At 47.0% G+C, this 20,969-nt stretch overlaps 1 protein-coding gene and 1 pseudogene across 2 annotated transcripts in view; one reads left to right on the plus strand and one right to left on the minus strand.

The window, feature by feature from the left end:
* LOC144603231 (class I histocompatibility antigen, F10 alpha chain-like) overlaps nt 1-20,969 on the minus strand; it is a 1,654,937-nt pseudogene that overhangs the window by 927,054 nt on the left and 706,914 nt on the right. The gene's annotated exons all lie outside the window — the stretch shown is intronic.
* LOC144603223 (zinc-binding protein A33-like) overlaps nt 9,708-20,969 on the plus strand; it is a 36,289-nt gene continuing 25,027 nt past the window's right edge. Inside the window, exons 1-2 of the mRNA XM_078416422.1 lie at nt 9,708-9,830; nt 13,942-14,394. Coding sequence (XP_078272548.1) covers nt 13,981-14,394 — 414 coding nt within the window. The 5' untranslated portion in view covers nt 9,708-9,830; nt 13,942-13,980. The remainder of the gene's footprint in view (nt 9,831-13,941; nt 14,395-20,969) is intronic.

Consider the following 20,969-nt stretch of genomic DNA (forward strand, 5'->3'; position numbering starts at 1 on the left):
ATCAGTGATCGGAGCAGAATTGGGCCATTCGGCCCATCAAGTCTACTTCGCCATTCAATCATGGCTGATCTATCTCTCCCTCCAAACCCCATTCTCACGCCTTCTCCACATAACCGTTGACAGCCGTACTAATCAAGAATCTATCTCTGTTTTAAAAATATCCATTGACTTGGCCGCCACAGCCTTCTGTGGCAACGAATTCCACAGATTCACCAGCCTCCGACTAAATAAATTCCTTCTCGTCTTCTTCATAAAGAAACATCCTTTAATTCTAAGGCTACGTCGTCCAGTCCTGGACTCTCCCACTCGTGAAAACATCCCCTCCTCATTCACTCTATCCAAGCCTTTCACCCATTCGTGCATTCCAACGTGGTCCTCCCTCGTTCCTCTAAACTCCAACGAGTACAGGCCTAGTGCATGCTCATCATATGTTCCTGGGATCATCCTTGTAAACCTCCTCTGGACCCTGTCCAGCGCCAGAACATCCTTCCTCGGGTAAGGTGCGCACAATTGCTCACGATACTCCAAATGCAGCCTGACCAGCGCTTTATAAAGCCTCAGCATCACATCCCTGTTTTAGTGTCCTTGCCCCCTTGAAATAAGACTTGACTTCTTATTGACGTCCAAGGGCAGTGGGGGAACATAATTTTTTGCCGGGGTCAGAGTTGAACCAAAGTGGTGCCGTCTACCAGTAAATTAAGAGCCGACAAAGGTGCAATTCAGTTGTTCAGATGCCAACAGAGGAAGGCAGTAATATTGTGATTAAAGGCTCTATCCTAGACAATGCATGGTAGGGCAGGATAAATGAGATATGTGTGACTGGTCAGAATGTGGAAAAATAGGAACAGGGGCAACCAAATGATAATCTCAAGATTCACCATAAAAAGCACCCTCTCGGTGAGCGTCACAGTTGGGTTTGACAACTGTGCTGCCCAAGAACAGAGGACATTGTCGAGAGTTGTGGATGCAGCCCAGCCCCTCACACAGCCCAGTCCATCACACAGCCCAGCCCATCACACAGCCCAGCCCATCACACAGCCCAGCCCATCACACATCCCAGCCCATCACACAGCCCAGCCCAGCCCATCACACAGCCCAGCCCATCACACAGACCAGCCCATCACACAGCCCAGCCCATCACACAGACCAGCCCATTACACAGCCCAGCCCATCAAACAGCCCAGCCCATCACACAGCCCAGCCCATCACACAGACCGGCCGCCCCGCCATTAATTCCATCTTCACTTCCCGCTGCTCCTGTAAAGACCCACACCCTGGTCATAACCTCTTCCCCTCTCTTTCATCAGGCTGATGATACAAAAGCTTGAAACCACATACAATCTAATTCAAGAACATCTTCATCCCGGCTGTTATCAGATTACTGAATGGTTCTCCTATAAGCTAAGGGTATAGTTTGGATCTTCCAATCTTCCTTGTTATGTCCCGAGAAGCTTTCATTTCCAACCTGCACATTTATTTGTGGCTGTAACATTATATTCTGCATTCTGTTCGCGTTCTCTTTTTGAATTGCTCGTTGTACGGATGTGGTGTGATTATACTCATGATCTGGATGGTGTGAATGACCTGGACTATTTGCGAAACAGTATCTCGATACATGTGACGATAGTAAACCATTACTAATACCACGACTGCTCACTATCAATAAAATATTAAAGTTCCACCTCCGCACCATTTTTTCTATCCTACTCTCCACGTCTCTTAATTTCTTAAGGCACATAAATCTTCAAATCTCTTTTTTGAATAAACAAGGACTGAACCTCCAGGGCCTTCCAAGGTAGAGAAGTCTGAAGACTTTATTTCTCTATCCGTTGCATCTTACAAGTCGTAAATGCCCTACCCAACTTTCTAACACTCTGTCTGACTGGGTCGAGACCACTCTGCCACAGGAAACATTTCATGATCATAATTATACTTTATTAGCCAAGTATGTTTTGCAACATACAAGGAATTTGATATGCCATACAGTCATACCAATAAAAAGCAACAAAACACAAAAAAATACATTTTAACATAAACATCCACCGTAGTGACACCTCCCCATTCCTCACTGTGAAGGAAGGCGAAAAAAAGCTCAATCTCTTCCCTTCTTTGTTCTCCCACAGTCGGGGGCCTTGAGCCTTCCATTGACGGGCGATCCTGGCTCCCATAGTCGGCGGTCGGGCTCTGGATTGGGGCGATCAAGCTCCCGCATCGGGGGATCTCAGCTCTTCACGCCGGGCGATCAGACCCCAGGTCGGGGCCTAGGCGAACCTCCTGCGACTTTGGAGCTTCCTGACATCAGTCTCTACCCGAGACTGCGAGCTCCTCGATGCTGGAATCCACAGGTGTTGATCCCAGGCAAGGGATCGCAGGCTCCAATGGTAAGTCCACTGCCCCGTGGTGGGGCTCAAAGTCAGTCTTGAGCAAGCCCACCAGCTCCATGATGTTAGGCTGCAGAGCGACCGGAGATACGTTCCGGAAAATATTTGCATCTCCGGCAAGGTAAGGATTGAGAAAAAGTTTCCCCTGAACCCTCCCCCACCCCCCCACATAAAACAAACCAGAGAACATTAAACATACTTTTAAAACCACCCTAAAAATAACAAAAAACACGAAAAGCCATACAGATCGTTGGCAACACTGCCATTGCTGACGGCGCCACCCAGTGGAATGTACCCGACAAACAACCAAATGAGCACCTATTAAACGTTCCAGAGATCATGATCATGTCTTATTTTTTTTCATTGAAGAGAATGCAGTGGTCTACCCGACCACGGGAGATTGGTGAGCAAAATTAGAGCACATAATATTGGGGGTAAGATGTTGACATGGTTAGAGAATTGGTTGGCGGACAGAAAGCAAAGAGTAGGTGTAAACGGGTCCTTTTCAGAATGGCAGGCAGTGGCGAGTGGAGTGCCGCAAGGCTCGGTGTTGGGGCCACAACTGTTTACCATATATATTAATGACTTGGACGAAGGAATTGGAAGCAACACTAGCAAGTTTGCAGATGACACAAAGCTGGGTGGCAGTGGGAACTGCGAAGTGGATGTTAGGAGATTGCAGGGTGACCTGGACGGGTTGAGTAAGTGGGCAGATGCGTGGCAGATGCAGTATAATATAGATAAATGGGAGATTATCCACTTTGGCGGCAAAAACAAGGAGGCAGATTATCATCTCAATGGTGTCAGGTTAGGTAAGGGGGAAGTCCAGCCATACCTGGGTGTCTTTGTACACCAGTCACTGAAAGTTGGCGTGCAGGTACAGCAGGCAGTGAAGAAAGCTAATGGCATGTTGGCCTTCAAAACGAGAGGATTTCAGTATAGGAGAAAAGAGGTCCTTCTGCAGTTGTATAGGGCCCTGGTTAGACCACATGTGGAGTATTGTGTACAGTTTTGGTCTTCTACTTTGTGGAAGGTCATCCTTGTAATTGAGGCCGTGCAGCGTAGGTTCACGAGATTGATCCCTTGGATGGCGGGACTGTCATATGAGTAAAGATTGAAAGGACTAGGCTTGTATTCACTGGAGTTTAGAAGGAATGGAGGGGCTCTTATGGAGACATATAAAATTATAAAAGGACTGGACAAGCTCGATGCAGGAAAAATGTTCCCAATGTTGGGGGAGTCCAGAAGCAGGAGGCACAGTCTTAGATTAAAGGAGAGGCCATTTAAAACTGAGGTGAGAGAAACTTTTCCACCCAGAGAGTTGTGAATTTAGGAATTCTCTGCCACAGAAGGCAGTGGAGGCCAAATCACTGGATGGATTGAAGGGAGAGTTAGATAGAGCTCTATTGGCTAGTGGAATCAAGGGATATGGGTTACTGATTGTGGATGATCAGCCATGATCACAATGAATGGTGGTGCTGGCTCGAAGGGCAGAATGGCCTCCTCCTGCACCTATTTTCTATGTTTCTGTTTCTATGAATCATGTTATGGAATTCACAAGAGGGACTGATTGTTTGATTACTGATTAAATGGCACAGGTAGTGGCAAGCGGTTGCTATAAGTGAACGCATCATGCATCTCTTCCGTGGAAACAACAGATTGTTTCACTGTCTTCAGTGTTTAAACAGATTAATACTAGAGAGCGGAACTCGGAGTGATCTTTGATGGCACACACAGAGGAAGTGATGGGAGATCAACCTTGTAAATGTAAGGGCTAATATTACGAATGCAGCAATGTGGGTTTTATTGCAGAAGTGTAAAAGCTCCAGCTCGGATTATTCCTGGGGCATCCTGTTGTCAGCATGGAAGCGCGGTTTATGGCTGATCGTATCCTCTGATATCAGCAACTGGCCTCAAAGCTTTGAAGTGTTAAGAAGAACATCTTGCCGCATGGACTGCCCTTTGTTCCCAAGAAAGAAGAGGTCACGATGGACACGACAGACACGGAAGTCCCGAAGCACACATAAAGATTTATAGTGCATTGTAAACTTGCCATATAAGGCAGCGATGGAAAAATACTGGCACATGTATTTAGGGTATAAAATGTGTGTAAATGTAAGCTTTCGGAGAGAGAGACTACACTAGCTGCCTGAGTGTTTCTGAACTCTCCGGTGCCTACGCTCTCTCCCACCTGCGTGAGTAGAATAAAGAGGTTAAACAAATTCGGTTGTCTGCCTGTTTTTTCTAATAGGCCACTGACTACAGTTGCTTGTACGAAACTGGGTAGAATGTTTCCATTATCAGGGTTCAGAACAGTCTTTCCATCAGCAAAAGTACAGTGTGATTCTCCTCTGCTTCATTGCAGACATTCAATGATTTTTAAACATTGTGATAATGCCTGCCTCAACTACCTCCTCTGGCAGCTCGCTCCATACACCCACCACCCTTTTTGTGAAAATGTTACCCCTCTGGTTCCCATTCAATCTTTCTCCCCTCACCTTAAACCTATCGCCTCTGGTTCTCGAGTCCCCTACTCTGGGCACAAGACTTTGTGCATCTTCCCAATCTATTCCTCTCATGATTTTGAAAGGATTACTCCTCATCCTCCTGCACTCCAAGTAAGAGAGTCCAAGCCTGCTCAACCTCTCCCTGTAGCTCAGGCCCTCGAGTCCTGGCAGCATCCTTGTAAATCTTCTCTGTATCCTTCGTCTTGCTCCGACACATGGCAACTTTCTTTCCCTGCACGAAAAAAGTTTCACCATCACTCGAGATACAATGGGGAGGGTGAAATTGGGGAAATAAAATAGGCTCATAAAAGGAAGCAGTTGGGAGGAGGTGTACATAGAACACAGAATAGTACAGCACAGGAACAGGCCCTTCGACCCACAATGTCTGTGTCGAACATGATGCCAGCATAAACTAATTTCATCTGCCTGTACATGATCCATAGCCCTCCATTCTACACATATCCATGTGCCTTGTTAAAAGCTTTTTTAAAAGCCTCTTTAGTGCTGCTATCATATAGTTTAGATAGCTGTGAAGGAAAATAACTGCTGATGCTGGTACAAATCGAAGGTATCACAAAATGCTGGAGTAACTCAACGGGTCAGGCAGCATCTCTGGAGAGAAGGAATGGGTGACTTTTCGGGTCGAGACCCTTCTTCAGACTGATTTTAGATAGCTGTGTCTGCTGGCACATACATTGCTAAATTACCACATGGTATGCTGCTCTGGAGCGTTGTATTGCATGGGATCAAAGGAGAGATAGCTGAATGGATAGAAAATTGGCTTCTTGGGAGGGAGTAAAGGGTAATGGTGGAGGGTAGCTTCTCAAACTGGTGGCCTGTGACTAGCGGTGCACCTCAGAGTTCGGTGCTGGGCCAGTTACTGTTTGTCATCTATATCAATTATTTGGTTGAGAACATACATGGCAAGAATATAAAGTTTGCCGATGATACAAAAGTTTGCTGATGATACAAAAGTGGATGGTATTAAAGATAGTGAAGATGGTTGTGAAAAATTGCAGCAGGATCTTAACTGATTGGCCAGCTGGGCTAGAGAATGGTTGATGGAATTTAATACAGAGAAATGTGAGATGGTCAAAAAGGCTATTGGTACATCAGTCAGAACATTTGAATATAGAAATTAGGAGGTCGTGTTGCAGTTGTTTAAGACATTTGTGAGACTACATTTAGAGTATAGTGTTCAGTTCTATGTTGTAGGGAAAATGTTGTCAAGCTGGAAAGGGTGCACAGATGACTTACAAGAACATTGCCAAGACAGAGAGGATTTACGAGGATGTTGCCACAACTAGAGGAGTTGACCTGTAGGGAGAGGTTGAGTCGGCCGATTTTAGGTTAGTGACCTAAAATTTGAAAATTCAATATTCATACCATTGGGTTGCATGCTACCCAAGCAAAATATGAGGTGCTGTTCCTCCAGTTTGTTTGTGGTCTCACTCTGACAATGGAGGAGGCCCAAGACAGAAAGTTAAATAGGGGAATGTGAAGAGAAAGTGACAATTAAAATTGTCATTAACTAGTAGACCTAGCAGATCATTGTCAGAGTGATACAGCGTGGAAACAGGCCCTTTGGCCCATCGTGCCCACACCGGTCAACATGTCCCAGCCACACTAGTCCCACCGGCCCACGTTTGGCTCATATCCCTCCAAACCTGTGCTATCCATGTATCTGTCTAACTGTTTCTTAAACGTTGGGACAGTCCCTGCCTCAATGACCTCCTCTGGCAGTTCTGGCAGGTTTTCACATTACAAGTGGTGTTCGGTGAAACAGTTGCCTCGTCTACATTTTCTCTCGCTGATGTACAGGGGGCACAGCTGGAACATCAGGTGCAGTAGATGAAGTTAGAGGAACCTCTCTCTAACCTGGAAGGACTGTTGGAATCACTTTATTCACAAAATGCTGGAGTAACTCAGCAGGTCAGGCAGCATCTCGGGAGAGAAGGAATGGGTGACGTTTCGGGTCGAGACCCTTCTTCAGACTGATGTCGGGGCTGTTGGAATCACTGGATGGATATGACAGAGGAAGTAAAAGGGCAGGTGTTACATCTCCTGCGGTTGCAGGGGAGAGTACCTGGGGAGGGGATGGTGTTGGTTGAAGAGCTGAGTGAACCAGGGATTTGTGGAGGGATCAGTCTCTGCAGAAAACAGGAAGAGTTGGGGATGGGAAAATGTGTCTCGTGGTGAGGTCATGTTGAAGGGGACGGAAATATGGGAGCATAATGCACTGGATGAAATGTAAGGATCAGGGGAATATCCTTTTTATATGGGAGCATAATGCACTGGATGAGATGTGAGGATCAGGGGAACTCTATCCTTTCTCTGGTCTGGGGGCAAGGGGCAGTGAGAGCAGAACTATGGGACACAGGAGAAGGGGGTGAGTGATCCATCTGTGACAGCGGGGGGGGGGGGAACCACACTTACTAAAGGCAGAGGACATCTCGAATGGGAAACCTCTTCTCGGGAGTAGATGCGGCGAAGATGAAGAGATTGAGAGTAAGGGGTGGCATTTTTGCAAAAAGTAGAGTAGGAAGAGGAGGAGCAGTCCAGATAACTGTTGCAGTCGGTGGGTTTAGAGTACAGATCAGTTGATAGTCTGTCGCCTGTGATGCAGAAAAAGAGATCAAGAAAAGAAAAACACTATTCCATTGAGAGTCGGAGCATGAGGGGAGATCTTATAGAGGTATACAAAATCATGAGAGGAATAGATCGGGTAAATGCACAGAGTCTTTTACACAGAGTAGGGGAATTGAGGACCAGAGGATATAGGTTCAAGGTGAAGGGGAAAAGATTTAAGAGGAATCTGAGGGGTAACATTTTCATACAGAGGGTGGTAGGTGTATGGAACAAGCTGCCAGAGGAGGTCGTTGAGGCTGGGACTATCCCATCGTTTAAGAAACAGTTGGACAGGTACATGGATAGGACAAGTTTTGGAAGGTTATGGACCAAGCGCAGGCAAGTGGGACTAAGGTAGCTGGAACATTGTTGGCAGGTGTCGGCGAGTTGGGCTGAAGGGGCTGTTTCCACACTGTATCAATCTATGACTCGATGAGAATGAGGTGTCAGACACTCAATAGTTCAATAGGTTCAATAGTGTTTTATTTGTCACATGTGCAACTGCACAATGATTAATTTGCATATATTACACATGCGGGCGCCACCATGTTTTAGCGTCATTATTCAAAGTCCAAAGTCCGGTCGGTCCGCCCGCTCGATGTACTGGAGCCCTTGCACGAACCAACATCCCTCTCCTCTCCTGGACATCTCAGTGTCCCAGGAACGGCTCCTGCGGCCGACCATTAAGGTGCTGGAGGCAATACCCCGGGTCACCCTCCCACCAGCCCACGCTCCTCTCATGCAACATCTCCAGCTCCCTCCCGGTTACACCGGCCAATGGGCCATTGGGCAGGGCACCTATCCTGCCTCAGATGGTTCTCAGGAACCGGGTAAATGAGCCCCCCTTCCACCACCCTGGTCATTTCACCAGTTCTACAGGTCACCTCAGATTCTTCAGATCACACCTTCCCCAGCCAACAATGGGCCAAGCAAGGTTCAACCCTGCTTTAGGTCCTTTGCTGACCCTGATTTGTTCTGGTCTTTTCTCTCCTCTGGCTCTCACCCCACCCCCTACATTCAGTCTGAAGAAGAGTCCTGACACAAAATGTCACCTAATCCTTTTTCTCCAGTGATGATGCCTGGCCAACTGAGTTACTCCAGCACTTTGAATCTATCTGTGGTATAAACCAGCATCTGCAGTTCCTTGTTTTTACAAGAACCAGAGGACATAGATTTAAGGTGAGTAGAGAAAGATTTAATAGGAACCTGAGGGGCAAGTTTTTCAGAAGATGGTGGAGATTTGGAACCAGCTGCCAGAGGAGGTAGTTGAGGTTGGTACTGTAACAACATTTAAAAAGACATTTGAACAGGGATGTGGATCGATACATAGATACATACTGTAGATACATAGACATTAGGAGCAGGAGGAAGCCATTCAGCCCTTTGAACCAGCACCGCCATTCAATGTGATCATGGCTGATCATCCACAATTAGTACCCCGTTCCTGCCTTCTCCCCATAGCCCTTGATTCCACTAGCCCTAAGAGCTCTATCGAACTCTCTTTTGAATGCATCCAGTGAATCGGCCTCCACTGCCTTCTGAGACAGAGAATTCCACAAATTCACAACTCTGCATGAAAAGGTTTTTCCTCATCTCAGTTCTAAATGGCCTACCCCTTATTCTAAAACTGTGGCCCCCGGTTCTGGACTCATGTTTCCTGCATCTAGCGTGTCCAATCCCTTAATAATTCTATATGTTTCTATAAGATCCCCTCTCATCCTTCTAAATTCCAGTGAATACATGTCTAAATTCCAGTGAATACAGGAAAGTTTCGAGGGATAAGGGCCAAAAGCGGGCAGGTAGATGGGACATCTTGGTCGACATTGACGAGATGGACCGAGGGGCCTGTTTCAGTGCTTCAAAATCAATGAAAATAAAAGAAAAATATGTAGGAAAGTACTGCAGATGCTGGTTTAAACCGAAGATAGACACACGAACATGAGGTGCTCAGTTTGAAGAAGGGTTTCGACCCGAAATGTCCCCTATTCCTTTTCCCCAGAGATGCTGCCTGGCCCGCTGAGTTACTCCGACTTTTTGTGTCCATCTTCGCTTTAAACCAACATCTCTGTAGTTCCTTCCCACACATTCTGTTTGATTCTTTCACTGGCACTGCAACGCTGCCGGCCACCGAACTCGCTCAGTAGCGCCACTGTCGGCTGTGGCCGGTGGTGCAATACGTTCAACTTCACCAGTCTCCCTGCGGGCAGAATCAAAAGCTGCCAGTAGCGAGTGAAACCCTCGCCACAAGTGAAGACAACTTGAGGTGCGGTTTTGTAACGGCTCGTACTGCAACTCGCCTCAACGCCCGACTCAGGTACGGCGCGACCCAACACATGTCGGGATATATCGAGGGTTCCGAAGCTGGAACTTGCAAGCTGTGAACATGTCGGGCACACAAGGCTTTACCTAAATACACAAGGCGTTCCCATGAGGAGAGTCAGTCGGACTAGAAGTAATCAGTGCAGTGCACTAAATGCACACCCGATCGGTTTGCAACTTCCAGCGAGAAAAGTTATTTTATTTGCAATGTTCGGCTGAGTTCATTCAACCCTCGATAATTTTTTTCACGCTCGAAGATCGTTCTTTTTGCGATCAAACTACATGTAAACATTGGGCGCCGGGCTGAAGAGAATCGAAGGCCTCTGTAACTTTTTAACGACCTTGCGTAAAATGGCGCTTTAAATAGTAACTCAGGCGCAAACGGTGTTTGGACATGAAGCCTGGACTCGGACCGACACTCGGACAGGGATTTAAGTGTGCAAAGCTCTCTGGTGGAAAGCGGATTCCCCTGTATAAGCGCTCATTATAACAAGCCTGGACGGATACAAAGGCGCTGAACTTTTCACATGTCCTTCATTGTTACTAATTGTGTTTGACATTGGATCGGTAAGTTTAGAGAGACCGTATGGAGACAGGCGGGCGGCATTTTTAAAGAGGCCAATTAACCCACAAACACCGCTCGTCTTTCCGATGTGGTCACGCGGTCGCAGAGAGAATGTGCAAACGCTACACATACAACACCCGAGGGCAGGCTCGAACCCGGGACCGTGACGCTGCGAGGCAGCAGCTCTATCAGCTGCACCACTGTGCTGCGTCTAAACGTGTCTTCTCTCTAAACATGTGACGACACTGTTCTGTTTCATGCTCTTGCATGTTACGCTGATGTATCAGACTGCCGAGGATAGACACAAAAAACTGGAGTAACTCAGCAGGTCAGGCAGCATCTCTGGAGAGAAGTAATGGGTGACGTTTCGGGTCGAGACCCTTCTTCAAACTGTCGAGTTTAAAATTAACTTCCCTTGTCAACGTTGTCGTTCACCCAATCGCATTCTGCACGTCCCTTCCGCATTCCATCTCCGCGATATGAAACATGACTGCGTTCAAGGATTTTTAGTTCAGTGGAACATTTTCACTACCCCTTCCCCCTCCCACATTCCAAAGACGTGCAGGTTTGTAGGTTAATTGGCTTCTGTAAATCGTCCCTTGAGTGTGGGATAGAACTAGTATATGGGTGATTGCTGGCCAGCATGGACTCAGTGGGCCACAGGGCTTGTTTCATGCTGTATCAATAAACTAGAAATTGACAAGGTTAATGGCAGGATTTGAAGGCCTGAGCTACAGGGAGAGATTAGTTAGTCTAGGACGTTATTCCTTGCAGTGCAGGGGGGCTGATGGGTAATGTTTTATAGAGGTGTTTAAAATAATGAGGGGAATAGAAATGGTAAATATACATTTTTTTGTTTCCCTGGATAGGGAAATGAAGAAATAGGGACATTGGTTTAATGTGAGAGGGGATAAACAATAGCAGCCTGAGGGGCAATCTTTTTACACTGGGGGTGGGAACGTTCCAGATGAAGTGGTTGTGGCGGGTACAGAAACAACATTTAGAAGGCATGGATAAAAAACATTAGTTTGGATATGGGTCAAATGTAAACAAATAGGTCTTGCTTAGATGAGGCATCTTATTCGGCTTGGACGGGTTGGGGTGAATGGCTTGTTTCCATCAAAGACAGACACAAAATGCTGGAGTAACTCAGCGGGACAGCCAGCATCACTGGTTAGAAGGAATGGGTGATGTTTTGGGCCCTGAAGAAGGGTCTCAACCCAAAATGTCACCCATTCATTCTATGCAGAAATGGGCCTCTCCCGCTGAGTTACCCCAGAATTTTGTGTCTATCTTTGGTGTAAAGCAGCATCTGCAATTCCTTCCTACACGTGGCGTGTTTCCCTGCCATATGAGTCTGACTCTCTGATGATGAATTTAAAATTGATTGTAATTAAATGCAGTGGAAATTAATTTACTTGAAATTTGTGGGAACAGAGTATATTATGCCACAGGGAAAACCTAAAGCTTGAATTTTGTGGGAATTGGTTTATTGTTCAAAGTTTTGAACAGGTTGATGGATCGGGCAAGTGACTAAAATGTCCGTCAACAAAGTTTTTAGGAGCAGCAACCACTGTTCTAAGAGTATTAAAGTTGTGATGGAAAAAGACAGGGCAGCCCCACATGCTAAAATTCTGAATTGGAGCAAATCCAACTTTAATGGTATTAGACAGGAACTTACTGGAGTAAATTCTAGAGCAGATGGATCTAGGAGTGCAAGTAGAAAGCTGGGTGGCACTGTGATCTGCGAGGAGCATGCTATGAGGCCGCAGGGAGATTTGGATAGGTTGGATGAGTGGGTAGATGCATGGCAAATGCTATATAATGTGGATAAATGTGAGGTTCTCCACCTTGGAGAATGTGGATCGATGAAGTTTTTAGTCAGGCGGCACGGTAGCGCAGCGGTAGAGTTGCTGCTTTACAGCGAATGCAGCGCCGGAGACTCAGGTTCGATCCTGACTACGGGTGCTGCACTGTAAGGAGTTTGTACGTTCTCGACGTGACCTGCGTGGGTTTTCTCCGAGATCTTCGGTTTCCTCCCACACTCCAAAGACGTACAGGTATGTAGGTTAATTGGCTGGGTAAATGTAAAAATTGTCCCTAGTGGGTGTAGGATAGTGTTAATGTACGGGGATCGCTGGGCGGCACGGACTTGGAGGGCCGAAAAGGCCTGTTTCCGGCTGTATATATATGATATGATGATATGATAACCCTTCTTCCGACTGATTGTGGGGAGTGGAAAATAAATCTGGAAAAGAGGAGAGGCAGGACACAGCATGTGTTCATCTATTACCAGCCATCGGGTTCCAACACAAAGCTTCACCTGTGCACATTCTACTGGGATGCTGCCTGACCCGCTGAGTTACTCCAGCACTTTGTGTCTATCTCCCAGAGAGTTACTCTGATTACTCCAACATTTTCTGTGTTGACAATAGGATGTTTGCATACACAACGATCGTACAAAGACCAATGTTGTAAATGGCCAGGTTACATGTTACAAGCCATTTCTCTGTAGCTGTAATACAATATTCTGCACTATGCCCAATTTTCTCTTCACAGTACCTAATGAACGTGTATGGCTTGTATATGTTTTTACTGGATACAGTTTTTCTATATATGTGTCAATGCAGATCATTATCTTATACACCTCTGTTAGATAACCCCTCATCCTCCTGCGCTGCAGGAATAAAGTCCAAGCCCGCCCATCCTCTTCCTGTAGATTAGGTCCTGGGGCCCTTGGATACAGAGATACATAGGTCATCCTATAGAGCTAAAGAAGCCTGATTTTCAGCTGTGTGTTCAAAGTGAGTTCTGTGTGAAAGTTTATAGTTGAATGACCAGTTCAGTCTTCAGTCTTTTAGTTATAATTAGTCAGCTTTTCGTTGTATTAGCTATGATATATTCAGTTTTTAGTTAAGGTCTGCAGATCCTTTAATGCATTGCTCTGATACCAATTAACCATTTTGCCTGAATAACATTTTTTTAACGCTGAAACTGGGCTCAGGAAATCATTCTGAATTCAGTGATCGTACACTAGGATTTATGATCTTGTGTTGGAGGTGAAAGATGGGGCCTCTGACAAGGCAGGAGCACTCCTTGGACTTTAGACTTTACAGATACAGAGTGAAAACAGGCCATTTGGCCCACCGAGTACATGCCGACCGGTGATACACTAGCACTATCCTACCCACCAGGGCCAATTTACAATAAAGCCAATTAACTTACAAACCTGCATCTCTCTGGAATGTGAGAGGAAACCGGAGCACCCAGAGACAACCCACGTGGTCACATAGGGAACGTACAACCTCCGCACAGACTGCACTCGTAGGAAGGAACTCGGTTCTCTTGTGCTGTAAGGCAGCAACTCTACCGCTGCGTCACTGTGCCGCCACTCTCTTCGTGCTGGAGCTTTGGCCTAAGCTGAAAGCTCTGATCTCCAGAGGAACATTCGTACTGGGAGCCTATAGGACGTGTACACCTGATCAACCATGAAACAGCGCAGGAAGACACTAAATTTAGATGTTTGTGTTTTACTCCACAGATTTTGACGGAGGTTACTGAGAAGGCTGGACCTTGGATAATGGCCTCCCTACCACCCCTTGGTCGACTCTACAGCGAGGTGACCTGCTCCATCTGCCTGGATTTCTTCCAGGAGCCGGTGGCCCTGGAGTGCGACCACAACTTCTGCCGACTGTGCATCTCGCGGAGCTGGGAGAAGGGCGATGCCTTCTACTCCTGCCCCGAGTGCAGGGAGGTGTTCAAGGACAAGAGGTTGAAGCCCAACCGCAAGCTGGCCAACATTGTGGAGGGTGTGAAGGAGCTGAAGCTGGAGCCCCACCAGGGACAGCCGGCCTTCTACTGCCAGCGGCACCAGGAGAGACACAAGCTCTTCTGCCTGGAGTGCCAGGGTGCCATCTGCATCGTCTGCTCTTGCTCCAGCGAGCACCAAGGCCACGTCATCATCCCCATCGAGGAGGCTTCCGTCTTCTACAAAGTAAGTGTCTTCAAAGAGTCATACAACATGGGGACTGGCCCTTTGGCCCCACATCTGAAGAAGGGTCTCGATCCGAAACGTCACCCATTCCTTCTCTCCAGAGATGCTGCCTGTCCCGCTGAGTTACTACAGTTTTTTGTGTCTACCTTTTGTCCAACGCATCCATGCCGATCTGGATATCGCATCTGAGCTAGTCCCATTTGCCCGCGTTTTGTATCCCTCAAAACCTTCTCTATCCACGTACTTGTCCAACTGTCTTTCAAATTGAGTTTTTGGTTTAGGTTTATTATTCTCACATGTACCTAACATTGTTTTGCATGAAGACACAAAATGCTGGAGTAACTCAGTGGGACAGGCATCGGGTCCACCACGATGTAGAGCTCTTCTTCTGTTCCCTCCGCATCCGTGCCTTTTTCTCTGGGAAGGAATCCTCACCACCCAGTGATGACCCCTTCTCCCGTCTCCAACAGACCCCTCCTCTTGGACTCCCCCGGATGGCCATCGACCTTCTTTAGACATTTTCATTTCCAACTGCTGGCAGGACATCAATCGCCTCAAACTTTCTGCTCCCCTTACTAACTCTAACCTCTCCTTCCCTGAACGTACAGCCCTCCGCTCACTCTGCAGCAACCCCGACTTGATAATCAAACCCACTGACAAGGGAGGTGCCGTGGTAGCCTGGCGCACTGACCTCTATCGAGCTGAGGCCAGACGACAACTCTCAGACATCTCTCTCCTACTTAACCTTGGACCATGATCCCAGACGAGCACCAGACCTTAATCTCAAACACCATTACTGATGTCATTACCTCCGGTTCTCTGCCCTCTAAAGCCTCCAACCTTATCGTTCCCCAGCCCTGCACGGCTCGATTTTATCTTCTCCCCAAAATCCACAAACAGAACCGCCCTGGCAGACCCATTGTTTCTGCTAATAAAAAGTCCGAAGAAGGGTCTCGACCCGAAACTTCACCCATTCCTTCTCTCCAGAGATGCTGCCTGTCCTGCTGAGTTACCCCAGGATTTTGTGCCAACCTTCAATTTAAACCAGCATCTGCAGTTCTTTCCTACACATTGTTTTGCATGCTGTCCAATCAAAATCACATTTACTTTAGATATTAGAGATATAGCACAGAAACAGACCCTTTGGCCCATTAAGTCGGCACCATCCAGCGATCACCCCCGACACTAATACTATCCTACATACCAAGGATCATTTTATAACTTACTAAAGCCAATTACCCTACTCACCTGTACATCTTTGGAGTGTGGGAGGAAACTCTCGCAGTCAGAGTGAGAACGTACAAATTGTGTACAGACATCACTCGTAGTCAAGATCGAACCTGGGTCTCTGGGGCTGTAAGTCAGAAACCCTATCTGCACCAGTGTGCTGTCCACATAATACTACACATAAACACAATCAAGGCAAACTCGGGTATAATATGTAGGGGAGGGAAAGATACAGAGAGCAGGGTATAGTTTTCCGCATTGTAGAGCAACAGTTTCAGAGACAATGTCCAAGGTCTGCAATCAGGTTGAACAAAATCAAACTGTACCCTCGCTTACGGAAGGACCATTGAGAAGCCTGATACCAGATGGGAATAAGCGTTTCAGAGTCTGGCAGAGAGTACTTTCAAGCTTCTGGATCTTTGACCCAACGGGGAGAGGCAGGAAAGAGGGGCATGCAAAATTATTTGATATGTTAACTGCTTTCCCGAGTCAGCGTGACATGCAGATGGAGCCAGTAGTGGGGAGCCTGGTCTCAAGTTTCTTTAGCAAATGGGTGATGAATCTGTGGAATTTATTGCTGCAGACAGCTGTGGATGCTGTCATTGGGTATTTTTAAAGCAGAGATTGATCGATTCATGATTGGTAAGTGTGTCAAAGGTTACAGGCAGGAAAATTAGATTGAGAGGGAAAGATAGATTGAATGGTGGAGTAGACTTGATGGGTTCAACAACCTAATTCTGCTCCCTTGTCTTATGGTCTGTGTGATGGACCGGGCTACTTTTGCACAACTCTTTGCAATTACTTGCAGTCTTGGGCAGAGCTCTTCCCAAACCAAGCTGTGATGCAATCCAACAGCATGATTTATTTAGGGAATGGGGGTTCCCCTCTTCCATTATAAATGAGGCTCTCACTCTGGTCTCCTCGATATCCTGCAGCTGTGCTCGCTGCCCCTCCCCCCATTCATAGCAAGGACAGAGTCCCCCTTGTCCTCACCTTCCATCCCATCAACCGTCCCATACAGCATATAATCCTCCCACATTTACGCCACATCCAACGGGATCCCACTATTGGCCACATCTTCCCATCTCCACCACTTTCTGCTTTTCGCAGAGATCATTCCCTCTGAAACTCCCTGGTCAACTCATCCCTTCCCCCCCAAACCACCCTCTCCCTAGGTACTTTCCCCTGCAACCGCAGGAGATTCCTCCACCCTCAACTCCGTCCAAGGACCCCAACAGTCTTCAGGTGAGGCAGCGGTTCGCCTGCACCTCCAACCACATACTATTCCAGGTGTCAACTCCTGTATTTCGACGAGACCAAAAGATGGCTGGGCGATCGTTTTGCTGAACACCTCCGCTCAGACTGCCTAAACTTACCTGATCTCCCGGTGGCTCAGCACTTTAACTTCCCCCTCCCATTCTCAATCTCACTTTGGGCCTCCTCCATTGTCAGAGTGAGGGCCAGCGCAAATTGGAGGAACAGCACCTCATATTTCACTTGGGTAACTTACACCCCAGCAGTTTGAACTTTGACTTCTCTAACTTCAAGTTGCCCTTGCATTCCGTCTCTCTCCAATCCCTCCGCCTTCCCAGTTCACCCATCAGTCTTACTGTCTCTGACTACATTTTACCGCGCACTCCTTTGACATCAGTCTGAAGAAGGGCTCGACCCGAAACGTCACCCATTCCTTCTCTCCAGAGATGCTGCTTGTCAATAGACAATAGACAATAGACAATAGGTGCAGGAGGAGGCCATTCAGCCCTTCGAGCCAGCACCGCCATTCAATGCGATCATGGCTGATCACTCAATCAGTACCCCGTTCCTGCCTTCTCCCCATACCCCCTCACTCCGCTATCCTCAAGAGCTCTATCCAGCTCTCTCTTGAAAGCATCCAACGAACTGGCCTCCACTGCCTTCTGAGGCAGAGAATTCCACACCTTCACCACCCTCTGACTGAAAAAGTTCTTCCTCATCTCCGTTCTAAATGGCCTACCCCTTATTCTCAAACTGTGGCCCCTTGTTCTGGACTCCCCTAACATTGGGAACATGTTATCTGCCTCTAATGTGTCCAATCCCCTAATTATCTTATATGTTTCAATAAGATCCCCCCTCATCCTTCTAAATTCCAGTGTATACAAGCCCAATCGCTCCAGCCTTTCAACATACGACAGTCCCGCCATTCCGGGAATTAACCTAGTGAACCTACGCTGCACGCCCTCCATAGCAAGAATATCCTTCCTCAAATTTGGAGACCAAAACTGCACACAGTACTCCAGGTGCGGTCTCACCAGGGCCCGGTACAACTGTAGAAGGACCTCTTTGCTCCTATACTCAACTCCTCTTGTTACGAAGGCCAACATTCCATTGGCTTTCTTCACTGCCTGCTGTACCTGCATGCTTCCTTTCATTGACTGATGCACTAGGACACCCAGATCTCGTTGAACTCCCCCTCCTCCTAACTTGACACCATTCAGATAATAATCTGCCTTTCTATTCTTACTTCCAAAGTGAATAACCTCACACTTATCTACATTAAACTGCATCTGCCATGTATCCGCCCACTCACACAACCTGTCCAAGTCACCCTGCAACCTTATTGCATCTTCCTCACAATTCACACTACCCCCCAACTTAGTATCATCTGCAAATTTGCTAATGGTACTTTTAATCCCTTCGTCTAAGTCATTAATGTATATCGTAAATAGCTGGGGTCCCAGCACCGAACCTTGCGGTACCCCACTGGTCACTGCCTGCCATTCCGAAAGGGACCCATTTATCCCCACTCTTTGCTTTCTGTCTGTCAACCAATTTTCTATCCATGTCAGTACCCTACCCCCAATACCATGTGCCCTAATTTTGCCCACTAATCTCCTATGTGGGACCTTGTCGAAGGCTTTCTGAAAGTCGAGGTACACCACATCCACTGACTCTCCCTTGTCAATTTTAATGTTACATCCTCAAAAAATTCCAGTAGATTTGTCAAGCATGATTTCCCCTTCGTAAATCCATGCTGACTCGGAATGATCCCGTTACTGCTATCCAAATGCTCAGCAATTTCGTCTTTTATAATTGACTCCAGCATCTTCCCCACCACTGATGTCAGACTAACTGGTCTATAATTCCCCGTTTTCTCTCTCCCTCCTTTCTTAAAAAGTGGGATAACATTTGCTATCCTCCAATCCACAGGAACTGATCCTGAATCTATAGAACATTGAAAAATGATCTCCAATGCTTCCACTATTTCTAGAGCCACCTCCTTAAGTACTCTGGGATGCAGACCATCAGGCCCTGGGGATTTATCAGCCTTCAGTCCCATCAGTCTACCCAAAACCATTTCCTGCCTAATGTGGATTTCCTTCAGTTCCTCCATCACCCTAGGTTCTCCGGCCCCTAGAACATTTGGGAGATTGTGTGTATCTTCCTCAGTGAAGACAGATCCAAAGTAACGGTTCAACTCGTCTGCCATTTCTTTGTTCCCCATAATAAATTCCCCTGCTTCTGTCTTCAAGGGACCCACATTTGCCTTGACTATTTTTTTCCTCTTCACGTACCTAAAAAAACTTTTGCTATCCTCCTTTATATTATTGGCCAGTTTACCCTCGTACCTCATCTTTTCTCCCCGTATTGCCTTTTTAGTTAACTTTTGTTGCTCTTTAAAAGAGTCCCAATCCTCTGTCTTCCCACTCTTCTTTGCTATGTTATACTTCCTCTCCTTAATTTTTATGCTGTCCCTGACTTCCCTCGTCAGCCACAGGTGTCTCTTACTCCCCTTAGAGTCTTTCCACCTCTTTGGAATAAATTGATCCTGCAACCTCTGCATTATTCCCAGGAATACCTGCCATTGCTGTTCTACCGTCTTCCCTGCTAGGGCCTCCTTCCAATCAATTTTGGCCAGCTCCCGCCTCATGCCTCTGTAATCCCCTTTGCTATACTGTAATACCGACACTTCCGATTTTCCCTTCTGCCTTTCCATTTGCAGAGTAAAACTTATCATGTTGTGATCACTGCCTCCTAATGGCTCTTTTACCTCTAGTCCCCTTATCAGATCAGGATCATTACACAACACTAAATCCAGAATTGCCTTCTCCCTGGTAGGCTCCAGTACAAGCTGTTCTAAGAATCCATCTCGAAGGCACTCTACAAACTCTCTTTCCTGGGGTCCATTTCCAACCTGATTTTCCCAGTCTACCTGCATGTTGAAATCTCCCATAACCACAGTAGCATTACATTTTTGACACGCCAATTTTATCTCCTGATTCAACTTGCACCCTATGTCGAGGCTACTGTTTGGGGGCCTATAGATAACTCCCATTAGGGTCTTTTTACCCTTACAATTTCTCATTTCTATCCATACTGATTCAACATCTCCTGATTCTATGTCACCCCTTGCAAGGGAATGAATATCATTCCTTACCATCAGAGCAACCCCACCCCCTCTGCCCACCTGTCTGTCTTTTCTATACGTTGTGTACCCCTGGATATTCAGTTCCCAGCCCTGGTCCTCTTGTAACCATGTCTCAGTGATCCCTACAACATCATACTTGCCCATGACTAACTGAGCCTCAAGCTCATCCACTTTATTTTTTATACTACGCGCATTTAAGTACAACACTTTAACTTCTGTATTTACCTCCTCTCTCACATCGTTCACAATTGGCCCTGCCCTTAATTTCTTTTCCGCTCTAGAACTTCTGTTCCCATTCTTCCGAGAGTCTTTTGCAATATCTCCTGTATTCCCTTTTACCTCATCTTCATATTCACAATTTGTTAACCCCTCCCCCCCACTACTTAGTTTAAAGCCACAGGTGTCACACTAGCAAACCTGCCTGCCAGAATGTTTGTCCCCCTGCTGTTAAGATGCAACCCGTCCCTTTTGTACAAGTCACCCCTAGCCCAGAAGAGATCCCAGTGGTCCAGAAATCGAAATCCCTGCTCTCTGCACCAGCCCCTCAGCCATAAATTCATACCCTCTATCTCTCTGTTCCTGGCCTCACCAGCACGAGGTACCGGTAGCAGTCCAGAGATAACCACCTTCGACGTCCTACTTCTCAGTGCTTTTCCCAACTCTCTAAACTCCCGCTGTAGCACCTCCTTCCTCTTCCACCCGACGTCATTCGTGCCCACGTGCACAACGACTTCAGGTTGATCGCCTTCCCTCACTAGGATTTTCTGAAGCCGGTCTGTGATGTGTTGAACCCTGGCACCAGGGAGGCAACAGACCATCCTCAAGTCCCTCCTGCTGCCACAGAATCTTCTGTCCGTCCCTCGGACTATGGAGTCACCGACCACTACGGCTCTTCCAGACTTCGGTCTCCCCTGTCGAGTATCCTTGCCAACAGGTCCGCCAC

Source organism: Rhinoraja longicauda, chromosome 19 (genome assembly GCF_053455715.1).
Source record: "Rhinoraja longicauda isolate Sanriku21f chromosome 19, sRhiLon1.1, whole genome shotgun sequence".
Lineage (NCBI taxonomy): Eukaryota > Metazoa > Chordata > Chondrichthyes > Rajiformes > Arhynchobatidae > Rhinoraja > Rhinoraja longicauda.